This window comes from Gymnogyps californianus, chromosome 3, assembly GCF_018139145.2.
Source record: "Gymnogyps californianus isolate 813 chromosome 3, ASM1813914v2, whole genome shotgun sequence".
NCBI classification, from domain to species: Eukaryota; Metazoa; Chordata; class Aves; order Accipitriformes; family Cathartidae; genus Gymnogyps; species Gymnogyps californianus.
In genome coordinates, this window is record NC_059473.1 from 103,771,858 (window position 1) to 103,796,160 (window position 24,303).

The following is a 24,303-nucleotide window of genomic DNA, read 5'->3' on the forward strand; positions in this document are numbered from 1 at the left end:
AGTATAGATAATATGCTTTCTTCAATAAATTAATGCCATAATCAAATATCAAATGAATAGTTAGTTCTTGGTGTTTCAGTTTCTGATTTACCCAAATTATATATAATTTATCTTTGGTCATTGTTGATACATCTAATCTAACTGAGTCATGAGAATATAATTTACATCAAGATCAGATTAATTTGCATTATATTTTCTTTGATATTTTATATCTCTGTGTCTTTTTTTCTTCTTTTCTCTTCCCATTTCTGTTTGCAGGTTTTGACCTAGTGAAGTGTGAAGATCCTGGCATACCAAGTTATGGCTACAAGATCCGAGATGAAGGACATTTTATAGACACTGTCATTTTATACAGCTGTAATCCTGGCTATACAATGCATGGCAGTAGTATTATGACCTGCTTAAGCGGAGATCGAAGAGTTTGGGACAAACCTTTGCCTACTTGCATAGGTAATACGGATTGTGACAATGAGCGATTTCGGTCTGGTGTTTCAAGAAAAAAAACAAATATTCTGTCTTTCTATACCTCATGATATGATAATGGTGTAAACATATTTTAAATTTCAAGTAAAGATTTAATGCGGACATCCAAGTATAACTTCTCTGAAATAGATGGCTGGCTATTAATGGCTACAAAACTGCTGGGAAACACTTCTTTCTATAGGGCAGCCTTTGATTAAAGACTACTGCTTTGGTTCTGATGGTATCCTGGGTCATTAAGTCTGATATGCTATCACAGGCCGTGGTATCATCTAAAGACTTCACAAGCTAAGCAAGCCCCATCATAAAGTAAATAAAGATTTTTTTTACCTTATCTGTTTTCATCAGAAATTATTTCAGCATCTCATTCCTATGAAGCTAATTTCTAATTTGCATCCCACATTGGTGGATTGTTTTGAGTGCTCTTGAGTCATTGTTGCCATGCTAGGATACCCCATCTGTCAGAGCCTTGAGGTAGACCTTTTCTTTAAATATCATGTCTTCAAGTGTCTAAAACTGTGTTTCATTACAACCAGTATAAACGTTAAATAAAGAAGTACTAGGTGAGATGCATAAAATAACTGAACACTAGTATAGCTATTGCCCGTTGTACCTTTGCTAGGCAGTTTCTCTCCTCCAGTTTTGCTTTCCAGTTCAGCAATTGCCAGTGACTTCCTGAGTTCAAGTTTCACATGGAGTTCCCATGAGTCCTTGGGAAAGTCTTTCTTTCTATGTGTCTTCTGATGCTTAATTTTTGCCTCTGCTGCCTGCTGCAGGCAGGCCACCGACTGCTTTCAGCTCTCGCCTGACCTGCAGGATCCTTGCTTGTTGTCTCTCTCCCATACTGGGTGCTACATTCTCCATTCCAGGAGCTGCTTCCTGGTGAACACATTCACAGACCTGCAGTCTACAAAGGAGCAGCTCCCTTCTTTTCAAAAGTTCAGCTTACCCAGAGGGTAAGTGCCAGAAAAACATCAGTGAACAGCGTTTCTGCTGTCTTAGTAGAGGTGTTATTTTTCCCACTTGATTCTAGAATTATATCTGTAAGTTTTCTCTTATATATATGACAGGTCAAAACAACTCTTTCCAGTTTTGATTTAAAGACTTTCTCAGGCTCTTTATACATTCAGATCCTCAAGCTCTTCAGTTTAATTGGCTAGCTTCCTTTTCCTCTAAGTTTGCCCTTTTGTAGAGAAGAGCCATAATTAGTGCTACCTTTGCCTATCTCCCCATTTAATTTAAATGAAGTCATTACTCTAAGGTCATTTTCTGTAACATTTTCTTGTGCCTGTGTTCAGTACCAAGCAAGTATTTGAATCAATTCTAAAATACTTGTTGGTTTCAAGTCTATTAGGTGAATAAATCCATCCGCCTACCTATTTCCTTTTCTTAGTATGATTTGTCCTCTATATATGGGATGTTAAAATCTCAACCATACAGTATTTAAAAAAAAAAAAAAAATCATGTGTATTCCAATCTGACCTGGAGAAAGATAGGGAACCCAGGATCAAGTGAATCTAAAGAAAATTCCCATCTTTGCTGCTGTAGAACATCTTTCATAACCCTTCTCCAAAATATTTGTGACCAATATGTATGTTTTTTAATGCTGACTTTATTTAGTTTACTGCATCACTGCTATGTAATGCTCCCTCCACTCCCATATCTCTACCTGTATTTCCAGTTTTCTTGATAACAGTATACTTTTAAGCTTCTATATTCCACTTATGATTGCTACTCTTTTTTTTTTTCATTATACTTTGATTTTGTACCTTGCATTACTAGATTTGATTTCTGTATTTTTTTGCTAAGCTTTTGGAATGACTTGTACCAAAATCTCTTCTTTCTTGAGGATCTCACTTCATTTCTAAGTGGAATTATGTCTTGATATCAATAGAATAGTCAATTTTCTTTTAGTATCCTGAGACAGATTTTGTTCTTGCTTTCTGTCTGTTCAACCACAAAGCTATCTTTCTAGATACCTTTATCTCTTTACATAACTTTTTATTTGCTATCCTTGTTCCTATCTTTAAAATCAAATTTGGGGATTGCATCAGTTTTGTATAAACTCCCTCTTCCTGTTTCTCAATTTAAAACTGTTCTGAAACATTAATTAGCTCCCCAAGAATTCAAATGTTCACTATTCTCTCTGAAAATCTTCTAAAGGTGAATCTTTCTGAACAGCCTTTCACAAACAGTCTGTTACCTTCATTAAATTGTTAAGTTTTTTCTACTGTTCCATGCACAGGAAAACTTGTCATGAAGATCCCTGAAAACTCAGTTAAGCATCTGCAGATCATTTCATGCTCTTTTTTTTTTCCCTCCAGTGTTTTTTATATAATCTTTTCTTTCTTCAATTTTATCTTATGCTGTCACAGTTTTATCTCTTCCTACTCTGATTTGACTGCCTTCCTTTTCTTCCTTTTTGTTGCCATGAACTTCCAAATGTCACTTTCTTTCTTAGACCCATTTTCTTAATATCTTCCTGTTTGTGGACACCTATTCTTTTTTGCTTGTTGTGTTTTAGATCAGCATTTGATATTTGCTGTTCTCTCCAGTGACATTTACATTCATCATTGTCTTTACAATCATTTCAATCTCATTCACAAAAAATTTCAAGCCCAGGCATAGATATATTCCACATAGTCTACACCTAGTCATTTTCAGCAATACACTGCTATATTGGTCTTAGCATTCATTTTCATTTTTTCTATGTTCTAAGCCTTAATGAAGAAAACCAATTAATTCCTGTAATTCCTTCTCTAGAAGATTATAGAACTTGTTTGAATATGTCACTTCTATTAGTTATAGTATAGTTATCTACTTTATATAGTATATTCTTTGAGGTGGTCATTTTACAGTGTGCTCATTTCTGCATATTGAAAAACAAACTTTTTGCATTTTATGTTGTAATCACTTTTGAAAGTTTACATTTGATCTGCTCCTGAAATGGATATTATTTTTTTTTAATATATGAACTATATAATGCATCATCCCAAATTTTATCATGTATTCTGTTTCTAAATGAGTCTTTTCAGAATTCTAAAGCAAATCTGTCAATTAGTTTGAGTTTAAATAATTTTGGTTTCACTGAGTTATCTTGAGTTCTTTGGTAAATACAGTACTGTGTCAGTCATTTCTTTATCTGTAGTTATCTATCACAGCGATTATCGCATTCTGAAATGTCTTGTATAATGAAAATTAACTGAAATCTTAGGCAAGGGTTACGTTTGAAGAAATTATGTACTAAAGCAGCTTTCTGCTGTGGTTCTATAAATAATATGTGGTGTTTTGAGTGATTAAACCAGCAGGACAGGTAAGTAAATCAGTCACCTTGTTTCCTCTACAGTTATTTGCCTTCCTGGTAACCATTTGTTTGTCAGCAGTGACTTGTTGGCATGTATAAGACTTATTATTTGTTAGAAGTGTTGCTGACAGAATAGATTATTTGGTCCAACTGCCATGGTTCTTTCATCATCTGTGTCTTACACTCTGCTTGCTGTACAGCTGTGCTTGAAGAGTTCTCCATGGTAGCATTTTTTTAATACCACTACTTGTAAGGCAACACCATAAATGAAGTAGGAATTCAGGTACATCACTTAACTGAAGAGTTACTGATTCTTTTTGGTTCAGTGGCACCTGACTATTACACAGTTCCAGTTTCATCAGGGTGAGTCTTTATACTGGCCAAACAACAGCATGGTGCTCTAAACAAGCAACATAAGAATCATTTGATTCTGGATGCTTAGCACTGCAATTGGTTTCTTCACAAAGTTAAGATAGCATTGATAATAAAAATGTTTTAAACCAGACACTACATGCTTTCAAATCATAGCTTTCTGATTTACTCTCTCACTTTGTGGGCATATGGCATTTAAATTTTTAAATACTAAAGGAAATTACTAGGCAATACCTAACTGCTTTTTGATGTAATTAAACTTGAAGTTATATAGAAGTAACTTGAAAGCATTAAACTAAAGGCATTTTGACATTAGAACAACAGAGAAAGCGATTTTAATTACAAAACCCAACTCTGTAAAGTCTGAATTTGAGCATTCAGTGTTACTTAGAAAAGCCACACGTGTTAGATGGGATATTTCTGAAGCATTTTTGCTCTCTTACTGGTGCTAAAATTGTGCTTTTGTAGTCTCAGTTCATATTGAACTACTCTTGTCTGTAAAACAGCATAATCACAGAAGTATGGTTTATTGCTTTATAACAAGGTAGGAATGAGATCATTATATGTGCATTTTTAACTCCTGTACATGTCCTGGTTTGCATGTATGTGTACTACTTCAGAGATATTAGGTCATTCTGTTACCTTTTTAGAAGACAGAGGGATGTGGAATGGACAGAAAATGGAAGTGCAAAATATTATCGTCTTGTTAAAAATAAATGTAATCCTTACTTATTTTGTAGCTGAGTGTGGTGGTCGAATTCATGCTGCTACATCGGGGCGCATTTTGTCCCCTGGTTACCCAGCACCATATGACAACAATCTTCATTGCACTTGGATTATCGAAGCAGATCCAGGAAAGACAATAAGGTACATGCTTAATTTCAGTATTTATTGTTGACTTCAGTATTTTATAAACGATAGTCTATGCCTTACAGTCTCACACTCTTCTACACAATTTTTTGTTTATTAACTCCTGCTTACATTAATAAAGTTGATGCTTGTCATGCTGGCATTTATGAGTGCCATTCCTCTAGGGAACCTGCGTATCTAAATCGTGCAGGGGACACCTAGGCATCTAATTTAGAACTGTGAATTCCATTAGATAATACGGCCTGTAAATCTTCAGTGTGGTAGAGTGGTGCACTGCTATGCCTTTTTCTAGCTGTAAACAAGCTAAAGCTGGACGCCAGATGCCCACCAAGTCACTCTATCACTCCCCTTCTCACCAGGACAGAGAGGGGAGAAAATAAGATGGAAAAAACACTCATGGGTCAAGATAAAGGCAGTTTAATAAAGCAAAAGCAAAGGCTGTGTGTGGAAGCAAAGGAAAACAAAAGATTTTATTCTTTACTTCCCATCAGCAGGCGAAGTCCAGCCACTTCCCGGGAAGTAGGGCTTCGGTATGCATAGCGGTTGCTCTGGAAGACAAACTTCGTAATAATGAATGCCCCCCCCCCTCCTTTCTCTTAGCTTTTATTGCTGAGCAGACGTCATATGGCATGGAATATCCCTTTGGTCAGTTTGAGTCAGCTGTCCTGGCAAGATCCCAAGATCTTGCCCACCCCCAGCCTACTGGTGAGGGGGGGAATGCTGGAGAGACAGCCTTGATGCTGTGGGAGCACTGCTCAGCAGCAGCCAAAACACTGGTGTGTTATCAACACCTTTCTAGCTCCCAATACAAAGCACAGCACTGAGGGCTGCTATGGGGAAAATTAACTCCATCTCAGCCAGACCCAATACAGCTGTCAACTGTGGTTTCAAAATTTTTCCCTTGAGTCATTGTAATGCTGTTCTTTTATATCTTACTGTCACATTCAATGTAATAACGTGTTTCAAATCAAATATAATTATTCAACGCTATTTCTTAAATACATTACCTCAAGCAACCGTAAAGTTCCTGACTCTCTGCCAGGAGGGCTCAGACATCAGGCATCTTGGACCTTGTTGTGTATCTATTAGGAACCGTCTTTTTGTCATGAATGCTTTGATCTGATGAAGATTTGACAATTAACAGCAGCAGCAGAGAAGATTAGTGCTATAAAGCTTTATATACAACTCTGAAGGGTTTTCATTTTCCATTCCTACTCCCTTCCATGATATCATTATTAGCATATATAACATTTTGAATTAGGTAAGTATCAGGCTTTTTCCCCATAATCATTTGAATAATAAGACAGCAACATCTCAGAAGACGTTGAGAATAATCAAATTTGAGAAAAATGATGAGATTTTAATAAGAAGTGCATACAGGACTGAGAGAATGCTTAACAGATAAGGACTGGAAGATTTCTCCACATAGAGCAGACAGCATAACAGAAAAAGGAAGAAATTAGAAGAATACAGAAAATGAGGGAAACACAACTGGTGACTAATGCACGAAATAAAGGTACATGCCAAGAATGGAATGATGGAATCTAGAGCTTTTATTTCTGTAATGATTTATGGAAAGATGATGGAAAGATTCAAGAACTCAGGCAGAAGGAATTAGTAATACAAGAAGAACTTTGAAAACAGTTTTTCCTCATCAGTTTGACATACCGACAAGAAAGGCTATCATACTTTGCCTTTGATGTATAGCTAAATCACTCAAGTGGAAGGAATACTGATATTTAAAGACTCTTTCAGCTCTGTTTTGCTGTAGTAACACACACATTCAAAAACTTTGAAATGGCAAATTCTGTTCAGTATTCAAGCTAGTTTGTCCACTCCTAACAGGAAGTAGCTGTGAAAGCACGAATGTAACAAAAACATTTAACTTCTAATCAAGATAGATAATCTTAATTTCTGTCATTTTAAAATAATTTATTGATATACTAATATGTTTAATGATATGCAAGAGAGATTAATTTTATACTCCAGTAATAGAAGTATGTGATTTCCAGTAAATGTGTTACTTCAGAATATTAGCTATTTATTTATTTTGAGCAAAAAGTTGGCAAATAGTAAGCTGTTTCATTATTCAGTTTATGTGGACAATAGTTTTAACTGATCACTTAAATAAAAATTATTACTTTTTAAAATTAAACAGGCAAAACAATATAAGCAATGGCAAGTTACTCACTGGGAGTTTTTTTTCCTTTTTTATTTTTAGTAATCCCGTTTCACTAAGCCAAATAATGAATTCACTCCATCATAGGTGATTTCAATGCATCATTTACATTTAATGACAGTTTTCAAATTAATGATTTCCAATTAATGACAAATGTAATGAAGAAATATCAACACACAACTATTTGAAACAAAAAAGAAGTTTTGATATTTACATATTAGATTTCTTCAGTGTTAAAAATGTAAACAGTCAGAACTTGAAGTCAATGCACATATTTTGACTAATAACATAGCATTCTTGAACACCTTTCTAAATCTAATATTTCACCTGGAGATAAATACAGATTATTCTATTCTAATACAATTTCATATTTTATGAATTTTGGCATAAGACAAAGATAAGATAATCCATTTCCTATTTTTGTATAGGAAAGAAAATGCCATGCTGACAGAATTTCCTGTGCTATGTATGCTACTGTCCAGTAGCTACTGCTTTTTTTCCATTGCATATAATTCAAGCCAGTCAGTGTTCTCGGTATCCTCATTTGAATAAAGAGAGGAAATCTTTGACGAAATCATAGTTCTTATCCCTTAAGATATCTATCATAAAAATAAGTTAATTTATAGAACAAGTGCTATATGCCCCATAATGGTATTTTCTGTAATTCAGGCATTTGTAGAACAGAATAGCATCTCTCTTACAAGATCAGCTCATCCAACAGCAAAACCGGATAATTCTGCAGGACCACCAGCCCTTCTTCAGTCCTAAACAGCATCTCAAAACTAAGTACAGTTTGGAAATGATTGCTTGGAGTTTTGTGTAATTGTGTTTAATGAGTAATGTATGGTGCTTTTACTTTCTCTTTGCAGTCTGCATTTTATTGTTTTTGACACTGAGGTTGCTCATGACATCTTGAAGGTATGGGATGGGCCTATTGAGAGCAGCATACTTCTGAAAGAATGGAGTGGCTCAGCCCTTCCAGAGGATATTCACAGCACTTTCAACTCATTAACATTACAATTTGACAGTGATTTCTTCATCAGCAAATCAGGCTTCTCCATTCAGTTTTCAAGTATGTAAATATTTTTTCATCTCAAATACAAGAATTATACACACTATTTCAATACATTATTCTTATATATATTAACTGTTTCTCATCTTACAATTTCCTCAGTCTTTAAAAAGAGATTACATTATTTTAATTATTTTATGTATTTATGCAAATAGATATGACTAGGGAGAACTTTTGGATTTGCTTTGAATGTTTAAGTTTTCTTATTCCTTGTTTTGTACAGCAACCACATGCCTAGCATTATCTAATTAGCATTATTTAACAAGTCAAAATGGGTTTGTACATACATAAGTTTTCTTCTGCACTGATAGTTTTAAATCTTCCCACCAGTGCTACCTAATAACATAGTATTTTGTGTTTATACTTTATGTTTTTGGTTTTTTTTTCTCACAACATTGGTTGCATGATGCATCATTTTTATGACCTTAACTGCTGTTTGTGTACATGTTTAAACTGAAGAATAAAATATACCTTACCATATTGAAATACATTTAAAAATTTACTATTAAACTAATTAAATTCATCTTCAGGTCTAAAGTGAAAGCTCCTCTGTATACAGAGGAGCTGTGATCGATACTATACAAGTGATCAATATTGTAAAACTCCGCATGGAGTTTGTCTATGATATTATGACTGAAGTGTTAAAGACTGAGGGTAGGACTGCAGGTAGACTACATCATTGACTCAGTCGCTGCATCCTTATATATCTAGATATAATATATGTAAGTGTATTTCTGCGCAGGAACATAGGAAAATTATAAATTAATAAAATGTGTGAGAGTAGGAGTATTATTTAAAACCTTCTCTGTAGGTGCTGCTATTCAGAAGTAATGGGCACTGATAAGATTTCAGTCATTATTATTTGCATGAGGAAATATACTTTGGGGGTTTCTTGGTCTCTAAATAACGCATTTTACGTTTACATGTTTACTTCATTTTGCTTGATTTTTCTGAGTGCTGTACACCCCAAACCACAGGCTTTTTCATCAGCCCTAAGATACCTAGTTAAAAGTATGCAAAATGAATTAAAGACAAAGAGCAGAATAAATGTTTCTAAAATTTCTGACCAGTGTGCTATATAATATGCTGCTTTTCATGTTGTTTGACAACAGTTAAATTTTACATTTGTGGAAACGAAGGGGTTTTTTACTCTGTTAGGGTTAGCAAACACATTTTGTTTTATTAGATGAAAATATAAGGTTATGCACCAATTTTGAAAGGAGGAAAATATTTAAGCAGTTAGATTTGTCAACATATTCTTTGACCTTCAGTGATACTTATAGTAAGTAGAAGACAATGTAATGCTTTAAGGGTGAAGAACTGATTTCGTCATCTTAGTATAATATCTGATGGATGCACTCAGTGATCGTGCTGGCAATTGCAGAGTATGTCTTACTGGAATTAATTGGAATTAATGGTGAAGAACTGAATGCCTCAGCTCAAGTAAAGGGAAAATGATACTAAAGTTTCATTCATTCTGCTTGACAAGTGGAATGTTTTATTCATTTTTTTAATTGTAAGGAGTAAAAAATATGATTTAAGGAATATGTTAAAGTAAATGTTAAATTATTTAATCTAAAAATCAGAGCTTAGTCTATTCAGTCTCCTTGAGGCAATGGCCAGACCACTGTGGCCTTGATCTGTAAAGGTTTTAAACTAATTAATCTATGGCTAGGTGACGATCTTTGCATGCTTTAGTATTCATCATGTTTTCAAACTGTAGGCCAGTTTATAGCAAAGCTGCACAGAATATTGAAATTTCACTACTTTAGTAGTTTGTAACTCAAGGAATAAGAGAGTCTTGAGTTGCTTAAACATTTTTCTGGTAATTGCAGAAGATGTAGATGTTTTATTACAAGTTCTATGAAGGTAACTGCTCAAGTTGTGTGTCATCTTTGTGTCACTTGAAGGATTTTCAAGTGTTGCATTTATTAATATTTTATTTAAATATTAATTACAATCCAAGAAGTAAACTTCAGGTGCAGAATTGCACAGGATTGGAAAACCTTCGATAATCTGGACCTCCTACACATGCAACTTCTGTATTGGATTATGCAATTGGGATGAGTGTCTACGTCAATGAACATCCACTTATGGGATCATACAAAGGATATACATCCGAGAGTATCAGGTCAAATGAATATCTTAAAGACAAAGCATTAAAGTGCTAACCTTCAACTGCAGAATTTGTTTCACTGTGCTGTGAATGTACTCATTACTTTGCACTCTAGAATGTCCTTACTGCATCTGCTTAAAAAAGAGGTACTGTGAAAGGATAGTATGAGGTAGATCAGAAATATCACCTATAAATTACTTAGTGTTGATTGTAAATGTAATTAGAGGTATTTTTAATGGAAAAATGTAAGTGGCTGAAGCTTACAAAATATTTGAACACTATTAAAAGTGCCTTGTCTTGCCCACTCAGCTCAGCATGTAGAGCATGAGGACATGAACTGACAAGAGTGATTATGTTAATTGTAATCAGTCTAATGCTTTTCATTAAAACTTAATTACCATTTAATCATGCATAAAAGGACAAAAAATGGAGTTCACTGTACAAAATTGACCTTTACTCTGGGGGTTAAATACATTTAAACTATGTATTACAAGCCAGAGATGTCAACCAACTCTGGTCACGATACAAAAAGTGAACACAAGAAGGGTATAGGCAAATTTGGTATTTGGCTTCTTTATGCCAAAGAAACAAAGTTACTGGCAGCAAAAACTTCCTGCCTAAGTTAACCATAAAAAAGAAGTTTTCTAACCTAGCTTAATTCTGTCATATGTGTTAAGGTAAATGGGATAAATTTCCCTCTGAAGTTGCCTTTTTCTTTTTATCAGCTATAGGTCTAGATATACTAAATTTCAAACTTCTGGACATCTAAGGGCAGGTGAAATGAATCCTACCTGTCTTTTCACAGGTTTCTAGTTCCCTTTGAGATGCCGTAAGGTATCCTGGCTAGTGTCCATCTGCCACTCCAGAAGGTCACACATCCGTAAGTCCTTGGTCGTATCTTCCAGTCCTGTGCAGATACCTTGGATATTGTAAGGCATCTCAAATGAGACTAGCCACCTATGTTGAAGCAGATCAATCTTGCCCTGAATGTTTAATCTTCAGCTACTCTAGACTTCTGAAAGTACTTGGATCCCATGCTAGTGGATGGTCCATTGCTTTTATTGACCTGAAGCTTATTTTATTGAGAGCTTGTTTATATCTAACCATATAATTTGTTTACCTGATATTTAACAAAACCAATAGAAGTGGCAGATGATAGGAACAGCACTGGCAGTTGCTAGTCATATTGTCATTCTTACAGACTCAGCCTTATTTTGACAATATCTAATAGTAGTTCTACCCTTACAGTCTAGCCTTTTTTCTTGAACTAAATTCTCAGCTGTTGTAACTTAGAAGAACTGTATCCTTTTCTTAAACTAAATGATACATTTATAGTTCCTGAGCTGGTTTCATGGATTTTCCTCCTCAAGGCTGTAATACATCAAAGGATGATTCGCACTCTTCTTATAAGGGAAAAAACATTTTTGGACATGTCTGGCTTTTCTAGAATCAGACCCATCTGTGATCAATTTCTATGCCTACCTCTGGTTCTACAGCATTGTTAATTTCTCTTAGTCATAGTATTCTGTAAGCATACACTTTAATTAACAATATATCTACCTCTGCTTTAATGTGAACAGAAGGGTGTCCTGGTTTCAGCTGGGAGAGAGTTAATTCTCTTCCTAGTTTATCTTTTTTTTGCTAATACAGAACAACTGGCAAAAAGTTAATAAAGTAACAAAGAGTTTTTTCTCAATTTCTTTGTAATAATTCCAATCTATTAGAAGAACTTCAGACACTCATTTTATTAAAAGCGAAGATATGAAATGAAGGCATTTGTATAGTTGGTTTAGTCCATTTTTTTTCCTGTTGTTTGCTTGCTTTCCCAATATTTTTAAAATTTGCTCTTGAAGTAAATGTAGATATAAGCAATGATGAGTAAAGATGCCTGACTAAATCTTTATCTTAATAACACAAGTCATCAATTATGATAATAAAAATAAACAACTTATACCAACCAGTTAATTAGAACAATTATTTCGAAATTATTGTGTCTGATGTTGACACATCTGTTGATATCTTGCTTCCTCTGACAAGAGCTCAAGCATCAGTGATTCTGTGTTTGATAGTTCCTAATGACACTGGGCTTAATCTGACAAATCTGTTTAAGCAATGATGCCTGCTTCTATCCAGTTTTGTAATTCCATTTGATCATTTGTTTGTCTACAGGAATTCTTACAGTAACTGTGTCACCTATCTTGAATTGTTAAAGTACCGTTGTCTTGTAAATTGTTCTTTTATTGCTGAGATATCTTTTAATCACTTGCCTAATGGCCTCAGCTACTACATTTAAGTAGTATAAGCATTTCCATGACAGAATCTTCATTGTTAGGATTCGTCATGCAATTGTTCCAGTCTGAGTCATAATTAAATTATCCAGAAAAGGGGGTTAGCACAAAAATATATTTTAAAATAAATTTCCACATGCATAATCACATATCTGCCTTACTAAGTAAATTTTGAGTCCAAAGAAAATGAAATCCATTAAGACATCCCTTGTTAAAATAAATAAAAGGACACAAGACACAAGGATTCAAGATTCCCTTTTAAAGTCTGTAACCTAACCATTTCACAGTTCAGTCTCTTCTCTTGCTTTTTGTGATGCTATAAGTGTTGCATTGCATGATCACAATAACAATTCAATAGCATTCCTATCTATCATCTAATCCATGGCCTGGGCAAGGCATCCTCAGCCTCATAGAGGGTAACAGTTCCTCATTTGGTTCCTGTGGAACCAAGCAGAAATGAAGCTTGTAGGTTACTTTGATAATTATCTCTAAACTTGTGAACTTTTGTACTTCACACTTAATGAAAGAGGCTGCATTAGCATTTGAGTTTCTTTTTTCTTTACATTCTTGGACAATACAAGACATTTAAATATGTGGATGATGCTAATTTGCACAGTTCTTAGTCTGTACATTTACTTATATTATGTGAGGTACTTTTTAGAGAGCAAACACTATTCTTTCACATTTGGAAATTTTTGTTAGTCTGAAATCACTGCAAATCCTATGTACAATGTCTCAGCTTTGATATGCCAAAATCCTTCTCAAACCTATTATGCAAGCATCACGCACTAAACAGGGGAAGCTTGTGCATTGCCTGCAATTTACAAGCCTAGCTCCTGAAAAGTCTTTATTATTTTTATAAACATGTGGAGTAGAAAAAAATACAGTGTCTGCAGCAGAACACTACAGCAAATGGCTTACATGATTGTTTACCATAGACATATTGAAAACGGTATTGATGAAGGTGATTTTTTTTTTTTTTCTTGAGCTACAATAGATTACAGGCTAAACAAACTGGTAAAAAAAGAAGTGTCCTTCAAGTGAAAGATAAATTAGCCACAAATCTAACATATTGCTCACAAGGCTACAGACACACAAATATACAGTGTGTCATATTCTCAAAACAGTCTCCTATTGATTTTCAGTGAAGTTTTAAATCAACTTTGAAAATGTAATTTGGGGGCCAAATTCAAAATAAGATCTAAAATGGGATTCTGGAAGATTATTAAATTAAAAACAGAGAGGCTTAACATGGTGGCTGCCAACATATGGAGGTCTGAAAACTCCCTAGCAATCTGTGGTTTTCCCAGCTGCCCATTCTTCTGGCACCTACCTCTAGTTCTATCTTTTGCGTACACAGAAGCCTGTTCCACTGTGAGCAGATGAGACAGTAAGAGATGGGAAATCTGTACAGAGTGTTACTCTATAATCCACTGAGTATCATGTAGCTTACTGTTTAGAACACGTGCAAGAACTGAGAAGCAGCGATTTAGTTCTTTTCCAGCTTAGTGGAATTCAAATCCCCTTTCCTGGCTATGCCATTGTAGGCACCTAATTTTTCTCAGTAGTTTCTAAAAAGTCTAACTATGGAATTTGGTTTGATTTAGCAACCTTGAGTATAAAATGTAGTTATTTCTTTCCCTGCTTTACAGCATATATGTTTTAATTGTGTTCAGGTTCAAGTTTCTGAATTCATCAGGGTTTTTTGTGTATGGGAATGTTATATCACAGCGTGAAAATGGCCTTTCTCATAAGTATGTAAGCTAGATATTAATTGCATGTTTATATATTAGTGAATATTAGGCTGAGAAGAAAAGAGTCTGTTATAAAAGAAGAACGATGGCAGAAGAATGGGTGATTTTTAATGTCTGGATTACTCATCAATGCATATAACCTCTATACCCTTTAGATATTCGCACAATACCGAATGAAGCAATAGTAGACTTGTAATTTTCGTGCAGTTACAGAACCTCTTGGGAATCTTGAGAAGTAAAACAACTTGGAAAGGAGACAAGTTGAAAAGTTGACAGTCTGTCTAAATGTTCACTTTACTGGATGACACATCAGTGCTTAAATGTCTGGTGTTTTGTTTAATTAGGATCGAGTGTATTTGGCATGATAAAAAGGTTGTTAGTTTCAAATACATAAAATAACTTCTGAGGCTGCAAGAACAAAAGTGTAAAGAACATTTTGGTGCTTTTGAAACATCTGTGATTGTTTTTAAAATTCAGAACTTCATATATAAAAATGGAGATTAACAGTGAAATGAATATAAAAAGGCATCAGTCCTTCGTAAATGGTGCATACTTGACACAGTCAAAATGGGAAAAAATGTTGTTTGCTGGGATATTATATTGCATAACCTTTTAAGGAGATAATAAAGATATTCAGAGATTTGTTGAAGAAAGATACTAATTAATGACAGAGATGGGCTTATGCTTATTTACTTGAAAGAATTATGATTCTTTAACAGATACACACTATAGTGATCCATTTTTTAGATCTGTTATTGTCTGTCAAATAAGAAATAACTTCTCTGAGGTCATGACCATGCTTTCCTTTCCCTGTGGCCAAGTATGCATTTAGTAAACTGCACTAATATGGGATGTCAGGTAAATTGTCAGAGTGGTGCCTGGGGAGTGCTTACACAGTACTCATTAGTAGTGACAGCCTTTACTTTAATTCTTGGATTGATGCTTATAAATTCTGGTGGAAAAAAGTCCACCACTGTTAAAAAACCTGCCATGTCTTTTACTTCATTTAGATATAGGAACCATCCCAAGGTGTGACATGTACTATTTTGGAATGGAAACAAGGTCAAAAAATTATGAATAATAAAATGTTAAACAAAGCTCCTGTGTTTGTAATGTGTTAATTATCATAACCCATGAATTCTTACATAGAGATATTTTACAGGTTCTGTGATTTGTCTAAGTGACCATCTATTTGCTAGAACATGCATAAAACCGTTTTACCAATCTAAAATGTTTCTTTCTCATTTTGATCATTCTTTTTTCAACCTTTCTGTCTCCTGAAAATTTACAACACAGGAAAAAAAGAGTTTTCCAGTTGTACAACTTGGTAACTGTTTCAATATTGCAAATGTTTAGTTACTATTGCTGTTTCTTACAGTGGTATACTCTTTTGTTATGGACGGAAGGAGTAGATGCAGTTATTAATACAGAAAATGTATTACCTGCACTTTATGGTCACAAAGGTTGCATAGTGGTGGTAGTGATGTAGCTCTCTTACCTTATGAAAGCCTTTGGGTTGTACCATTTGAAATGAGCTAACAAAATCATTTTAATGAAATATTGATGTTTCCTGGGATTGAAACAGAAAAAATGAAAAAAAACCCAACCCCGCCAAAAAATAGAGCAGGGAGGATGGACTGTTATGACTAACACATATCATTATAGGAGGTATGGAAGAGACTGTGCCCCTCTGTTTAAAACAATAGAAAGTGATTATCAAGCATAAAGAAATAATATTTTATGTTCTTAGTCTTTTTTGGCCTGTAATTTGTAACGCTATCCTAAAACCCAAGTACTTGAAGTGCTAAGTGCTGCTCAAAATACAGAAAGACATAGTCACTGCTTTCCCAGAGAGTGTTGGAGAATGGCACAGCCAAATATGATAAGTAACAATAACATTAGCTCATCAGCCAACAAAGTGGTAAAAAACAGTTTTAACAATGGCACATATGCTTTTAATAAATTACATCAGTTTTTCTCTGAATGCTCCTCATTGGTCTGATCATGTCTTACAGACATCAGAGCAAAATTACACCTTGAAAACACATCAGATGTAGAGTTGAGGTCGTTATGAATCAGTTTAAGAATGAATCAGTTGTCTGGTGTGTGAGCACACAAGAAAGTATACATAGTTCATGTTAGAAAAAAAGACAATAATTTAATATTGATTCACATTTTTCAAGGCTTATCCCGTGCAGTACTAGAGATAAGCAGAAGGGTGTAGTGTAGCAGTTTTTTAAAAAAGTCTGTGGTCTGGATTCAAGAAGTTTAAACTTGGTTGAATGAAGATGATGAAAGTAGTAGAGGGACTTACTTGTAGATACACACCAATATCATTAATGGTGATTGTGACACTGGGTTTGTGACTTCTTATTTTGGCTTTCGCTCACAATTGTCGTAAATTCTTAGAAAAAGACATATTTGGGTGAAGCAGCCTGGAGTGCTAGGAAACAGAGTGCAATTCAGTGATTTAGGGACAGTAGCCTCCAGAGATGGGACCTTCTTTCCTTGGGAAGACTGCAATGTTTACTGCAACTCAGGATGTTGAATACCTGAAGCCAGAAGAGACCTGGCATCTGCCACAAATCCATAGTGGATGTAGATTTGTGTATCCACTTTCTGGATGAGTACTTGCTTTAAGTCATACCATACTGATTGTTCTGCTCAATTTAACATTGCTTTTTTAATTAATTTATTTTTTTACAAAGCAAAATCCATATCCAAACTCAGGAGACTGAACATAGACAAGATATTTTGCTTAGATTAAATTTGAGTGTACTCTAAGAAAGTTGTTGCTCGCCCCTGAAATGGGAATTTCAGGGCTACATAAAACTGCTATTTGATTCAGCCAGCTGGGTAAACATAGCATTTGCATGCTGCAGGATATTAAGACTATAAAACAATGTTATTTATATTATGATACTTACCCTATTGCGCAAAAGACATCAAAGTGCATAAAGAAATTTGTTTTGATAACCAGAACATTAAAGTGAGAAAAGCAGTTACTAGCTCTTTTGATGCATTAACTGGACCAAAAAAAAAAAAAAAAAAAAAAGAAGGGGTGGGGGGGGAAGAAAAGCTTGTATTTGTTTCCTCTCAGGCCATGTTTTATGCCAAGGAAACTGGCAGGAAGCCAACGTAATCATGATGTATCTCAGTGGGCAGATTCTCGTAAAAAGAAAGAAACAAAATGCCTTCCTATATTAACTGATGAGTAAATAATATCATCTCTGATTGGAATGCTCATGTAAAAATATTGTGCTTTTAATTATGGTTGTTTAGTATGTACACCTTAAAGCTTTTATTTCATCATTCCCTTGCAGCTTCTATTGCATCAACCTGTAACGATCCTGGGACACCACAGAATGGCACTCGATACGGAGACAGCAGAGAGCCCGGAGACACTACTACCTTTCAATGTGACCCTGGCTATCAACTTCAAGGACAGGCTAAAATTACATGTGTGCAACTGAATAACCGATTCTTCTGGCAACCTGATCCTCCTACATGCATAGGTAATGAGATGAAATGTTAGTCTCTGTTTAAGATTAATAGAGATCAGATTTCTTGTTCAACTAGTGGGCATATGATGCTCATGCTGGAGTGACGCTCTTTGCAGAACCCAGTTATTTCATACTTACAGTTACTGACAGCCTCATTCTCAAGATTAACACTATTTTTGGATGTCATTTTCTCACTTTATTATATTTTTTGAACTTCATACAAGTTTAAAATTGACAAAGTCTAATAGAAATAATTAAACAGAAGAGGTGATTTGGATAAAAAAAAAAATCTCATTCAAATAGTCTCGTTAGAATGGTCTTCCATGTAATAATTTTGTTAACAAACTGCGATCCATTATTTATTCTGAAAATTTTCTGAATTCTCTTATGGATTAAATACCCATCCTGTGCGATACCTAGGAAGCTAAAGACATTTTTTCTGAAACAGGATGCTTGTTGGGAAAGGTAGATGCAGAGAAGGGGGTCCAAGTGACAATGATGTTGAAAGAAATGAGATATATTTCCATAACACCAGGAGATGGTGGGAGATCTTCTTTCTTTGAAACAAGTTTTGATTCTTGGTTCCGTAGACCTATATGGCATAAAGGTTTCTCTGAGGTTCTGGTCAGTAGACTAATAATTACGGGCTTAGAAGTCTTCCTGAAATGTATTTTAAGGTCATCAGTGTAGCTCTTCTAAGATTAGAGTTAATCAACATCTGTGAAAAATTATCTGCTAGGTATAGTATTTTTTTAAATCTTTATGATTTTGTTGCCTATTGATTTATAATTAAATGAAGACTTATTTTAATGATCCTAAAACCCAGATACAATATGTTTTAATAGCGCTGGAATAAGCATAATGCTTTTTCTTTCTACAAGCCATTTTGGAGAGGCTTTTTCCAAAACAGCAAATCCCCAAACAATTGCAGTTCCTCTGTTTCTCTAAAGTGTTTACAGATATCTCAAAAATACTGGGAAGGATTCAGGATAATGCAGGATAGTGTCTCTAACTCTATATCATCTAGCAGAATTGGAGCAGCATATAATCTGAACATTGTCTTCTGGATACCTTGTGTGCAATGTATAAATAGCAGTATGAAAATGTTTACTAAAAATACTGGAATTATTCACAAATTAAAAATACTTAGACAAAAATAAAAAATAAAAGATAAGTGGTGCCTAAAGGTCTAGAAGATTCATACTCTTTCTGTAAATATCAATTATAATCACTCCATATTTCTTTACAGTCTGGTAAAAAAAACCAAAATGCAAAAGAAAGAAGGAAATAAAGAAGGAAAACAAGAGAGAGTACCTTTGGGCAAAAAGTATATCCATATTGTTATTCTTCCATATACTCAAGGTGACTTTGAAGGGGAAAGCAGATTAAAGTAATCTTTACTGTAGACATGACAGTATTAGAAACCTTAAGGGTTCTGTAAAGCCATTATAAGTCATTTAAAAAATTTCCATAAAGTCCTTATTTCAGTATGCTGACTTATAAATGAAAAATGATTTACATTTAATAACTGTACTACTCAGTACCCTGAACATTGTGTGACTTCCATTCCTGATGGTTTAATGTTTTCTGCTGTATTTGTACTTTATAACTTTGATCATGGTTATCTCAGGCTGAATCATCAGCACACAGAAGGAACATGTGAAACATTTCCTGGAACCGTTATTTGTGAATAAAACCAAAAAGAAATAAAAATTAAAGAAAAAAACCCCACACCCTGGATCAAAAATAATGACTAAAATGCCAAAACTACAGACACAAAAAAACCCAGATACATAAATGTACTAGATGTTTAAATAAATAAACAAATAAATAAATAAGGGGGGGGAAGTTTAGTTTGTTTTCATAAATACCACGAGGGGAATGTCTTCATTAATGTTTTCATTTGGGTTAGGAGCATGGCTTCCAAGTAAATTTTCTTGCTCACGTTTTAGTTAATGATTTTGAATTTTCTTGGAGGTTTTGAATGAAACTAAACTGCAAGAGGTGTTCTATGAGTGCATCTGATGTACTCCAGCCACTAGTGAACATCCAGTCCATTGGACCAGACTAGAAATGGCCTGAAAAAATCCTCCTTTAAATTGTTTAATGCGGATTCCAAATACTTAGTACCAACTGTTTTGCACTACAAATGTGTTCCTATCAGTCTGCGTGGCTTGGTAATGTAGATGCAGCCCATGTTGACTATTGTACTTTTTAGTTAGACTTCTATGTGATTATCAGCTGTGGAAGCTGGATTCCTTATCTGTTTAAAAGTAACATTCAATTTATGGTAACTAAATGAATGTATTTGATTTTTGATTTGGGTAATACCTTTACTGAGTGAATCAAACTGTTTTGTGTTACATCTGTGGTCAAAGGAAACTGCATCCTGAATCCTGCTATTGAGCTTTCCCAGTTCTTAAAGTACTTCCAGTACATAAGAAATACTTCAGCTTGATAGAGATGGGATTAAGTAACAGCAAGAATATACAAGACTTCCTATTTAACTTCATATTTTTATTCCTTTAGAAAGAGCTTTTCTTGTGCTTCTTTTGAATATGAATAAAGCTCACTTTTTTTAAGGAAAATACAAAATATTTGCTAGCTGGAAGTGGGAAAGCTCTGGGGGTTTTTTAATTATTACTATTTTTGGTAAATGTAGAAGTCAATTTACTCCTATTTAACAGCTAATATGTACTTGTGAATTTAACATGTGACCATATTCCTATTTCTTTTTACATTGTGACAGCTGCATGTGGAGGAAACCTGACAGGCCCAGCAGGAGTTATTTTATCACCTAACTATCCACAGCCTTATCCTCCTGGGAAAGAATGTGACTGGAGAATAAAAGTAAACCCTGACTTTGTCATTGCCTTGATATTCAAAAGGTACCATTTCCAGATGAATGCCTCTGTTTAAAAGGATTTTAAATGTCACATCTAAAAATGGCATAATTTATCATTTCTTAAACCTTCTAATTATATTCTCTGGCTAAGTCCTGGAGCATACATCTAATATGTGCTATATCATTGCTTCCAAATAACGTAAAAGAAAATAATATAGTTATATGGCACTTTTGATATCGAATATATTTTTAAGCAACAAAACTTTCTGTGACCTATGAAATAAAAATCTTTGAAAAACAATGTCAATTTGTAGAAATGCTTGATTTACGTTGTTGTACCTTATAGTAGAGATGTGAACTGTAGTGGAAACTCTATCTGTAACTCAGTTCTTAAAGGTTTTTACAAATACAGGCTAAATACACTTTGCTTGTAGTGCACAGATCAGGAAAAAAAAATTGGTCTACTTAGTCAAGAGATAAAAGACATCTAGATAATATTGTCTCATAATTTAAAAAAAGTTTTATTTACTCAATATGCTATCATCAACCTGTATGTGTTGCATAGGTTTTTAACACAAATTGAAGTTCAGGGATATAGTCATATTCATGTGTTCAATTTATCATTTCTCTTTGAATCAGGCCTGTATAATCATCTTGCTTGCTATATCTATGGATGCAAATGCAATTTTTTTTTCTTTTTTTGATTCTCTGTCCTAAGTGTGATTTTTAAGCTAAGAATGGTAATATTGCTGTTGAGTTCAGTGGGATGGTGATCAATTCTGATCATGAACATGGCATGTTCAGAATTTTGTTGTGTAATATTTGCACCCTTTTTTTGGGAAAAAAAAAAAAAAAGCCAAACAACAAAAAATTCTTTCATTGGCTGATTGCAATATGTTTTATAATAAAATATTGATACACAAGAAATTAAAGAATCAAAGCCTAAGGTATTTGAAATTATATAATCAAGAATATGATAATTCTGTTCTTCAGGTATTTGATCAAATAGTATTAAGGGATGAGAATAGTTCTCCACTAATTACGCTCTTGAAGTTGTCACGATAGGTGTGGTAAGCAGCATATTTCTGTGGGCTGCCTAAATAATCAGCTCAAATGCTCCATTTCAAGTAAGACAAAAGAAACTTACAGTTACTCAGTATTCAGGTTTGTTTGTGAATTCTATTTTAAGGATTACAAGTATGAGCAATATAATCAAATTTGCAGTTTATGCTACACTTCCAGTACATTTTATAAATAATTGCAGTCCAGTAATACACACTGGACTGCCTAAGTCTTTCCTAAATTTGATATTCTGTGTTAGAAGTCCTTAAATTCTCCAGACAGAAATCTTCCTTAGAAATCTGAAAGAAAAGGTTATGCCATAGCTTCCCAGGTTTTTGGCACTACCTTTTACAAATCTATCTGATGTTGGAGAATATTCTTGGAAACCCGTCCATCTTCTGACTGATGGCGATATAGGGCCTTTTAAGGTGTACATTGTGGGGTTGTTAATCTTGTAAATATTTTTAGAAAACTGCAAAAAAAAAAAAAGGAAAATTGGAATACAAATTAAGAAGGAGGGGAAAACCAACGCTGTTATCTGTATACATACGGGTATCAAACAGAAAAAATGGAAAACTTTGACTATTTTTCTTTTTTAATAAATACTGTATTTTTAGTATAAATTGACCATAAGAGTAATATGGATTCATATTTAATGAAAAAGTGTGCAAATACATGCTGGTAACTTTGTAATAGAGAAGTAAATTGAGATAGTTTTACAAATATATTTAATGTTAGAACACAAATAACTTAATGCCCTATCACAAACCCTCTCTGATTTATATGAAATGTCAGTGCTGAAATAACTCCATCTCTGCAATCGTTTCAGTAACTTCCTTGATTTTCAGAATAGAATAGAATAGAATAGTTCAGTTGGAAGGGACCTACAACAATCATCTAGTCCAACTGCTTGACCAATTCAGGGCTGACCAAAAGTTAAAGCATGGCATTAAGGGCATGGTCCAAATGCCTCTTAAACACTGACAGGCTTCGGGCATTGACCACCTCTCTAGTAAGCCTGTTCCAGTGTCTGACCACCTTCTCGTCAAAGAAATGCTTCCTAATGTCCAGTCTAAACCTCCCCTGACGCAGCTTTGAACCATTCCCACACACCCTTCTGGATACCAGGGAGAAGAGCTGAGCACCTCCCTCTCCACTTCCCCTCCTCGGGAAGCTGTAGAGAGCAATGAGGTCGCCCCTCAGCCACCTTCTCTCCAAACTAGACAAGCCCAAAGTCCTTAGCTGCCCCTCATCGGGCATGCCTTCCAGCCCTTTCACCAGCTTTGTTGCCCTCCTCTGGATGCATTCAAGTATCTTAACATCCTTCTTAAATTGTGGGGCCCAGAACTGCACACAGCATTCAAGGTGTAGCTGCACCAACACTTAATACAGTGGGATAATCACCTCTTTTGACCGGCTGGTTATGCTGTGTTTGATGCACCCCAGGATGCAGTTAGCCCTCTTGGCTGCCAGGTAAGACTGCTGACTCATGTTGAGCCTGCTGTCGACCAGCACCCCCAGATCCCTTTCTGCAGGGCTGCTCTCCAGGCACTCCTCTCCCAGTTTATACTTGTGCCCGGCATTGCTCCATCCTAGGTGCAGAATTCAGCATTTGGACTTGTTAAATTTCATCCCATTAATGATTGCCCAGTGCTCCAATCTATCTAGATCCCTCTGCAAGGCTGTCCCTCAAGAGAGTCAACAGGACCTCCCAGTTTGGTATCATCAGCAAACTTGGTGCATTCAACTCCTTCAATCCAGATCATTGATAAATATATTGAACTCTGAGGAACACCACTGGTGACCGGTTGCCAGCCAGATGTAGCCCCATTCACTATAACCCTTCAAGCCCTGCCCTTCAGCCAGTTCTTCAAGCAGTGTACTGTGAACCTGCTTGAGTTCTGCTATTCAACCAGTTCTTCACCCAGTGCACCACAAACCCACTCATCCCACAGTTGGACAAGTTGTCCAGAAGGATGTAGTGAGGGACAGTATCAAAAGCCTTACTAAAATGCAGCAAAACTACATCCACCGCCTTCCCTAGGCGGGTGACCTTATTGTAGAAGGATATCAAAGTAGTTAAACAGGACTTTCCCTTTGTGAACCCATGTTGACTGTGCCTGATAATTGCATTATTCTTTAAATGCCTTTCAACAGTACCCAGTATAATCTTCTCCATAATTTTTCTAGGAACTGAGGTTAAACTAACAGATCTGTAGTTCCCTGTGTCTTCCCTCACACCCTTCTTGTAAATTGCGATAACATTGGCTAGCTTCCAGTCAGCAGGGACCTCCCCAGACTCCCAAGACCTTTGGTATATGATCAAGAAGGGTAATGTTTCTTTGACATCTGCCAAACCTGCTTTCTTAACATGCCATTTTCTGTTCATTTTATCTAACATTTTTTATTCTTAGGCAGTATGCTACAGCTAAGACCTGTACTATTCTCAAGGAACTGA

General features: G+C 35.0%; 1 protein-coding gene across 1 annotated transcript in view; it reads left to right on the plus strand.

Moving 5' to 3' along the window:
- CSMD1 (CUB and Sushi multiple domains 1) overlaps positions 1-24,303 on the plus strand; it is a 1,238,313-nt gene that overhangs the window by 992,328 nt on the left and 221,682 nt on the right. Inside the window, 5 exon segments of the mRNA XM_050893357.1 lie at positions 259-450; positions 4,897-5,023; positions 8,075-8,277; positions 17,759-17,950; positions 20,688-20,826. Of these exon segments, the coding sequence (XP_050749314.1) occupies positions 259-450; positions 4,897-5,023; positions 8,075-8,277; positions 17,759-17,950; positions 20,688-20,826 (853 nt within the window).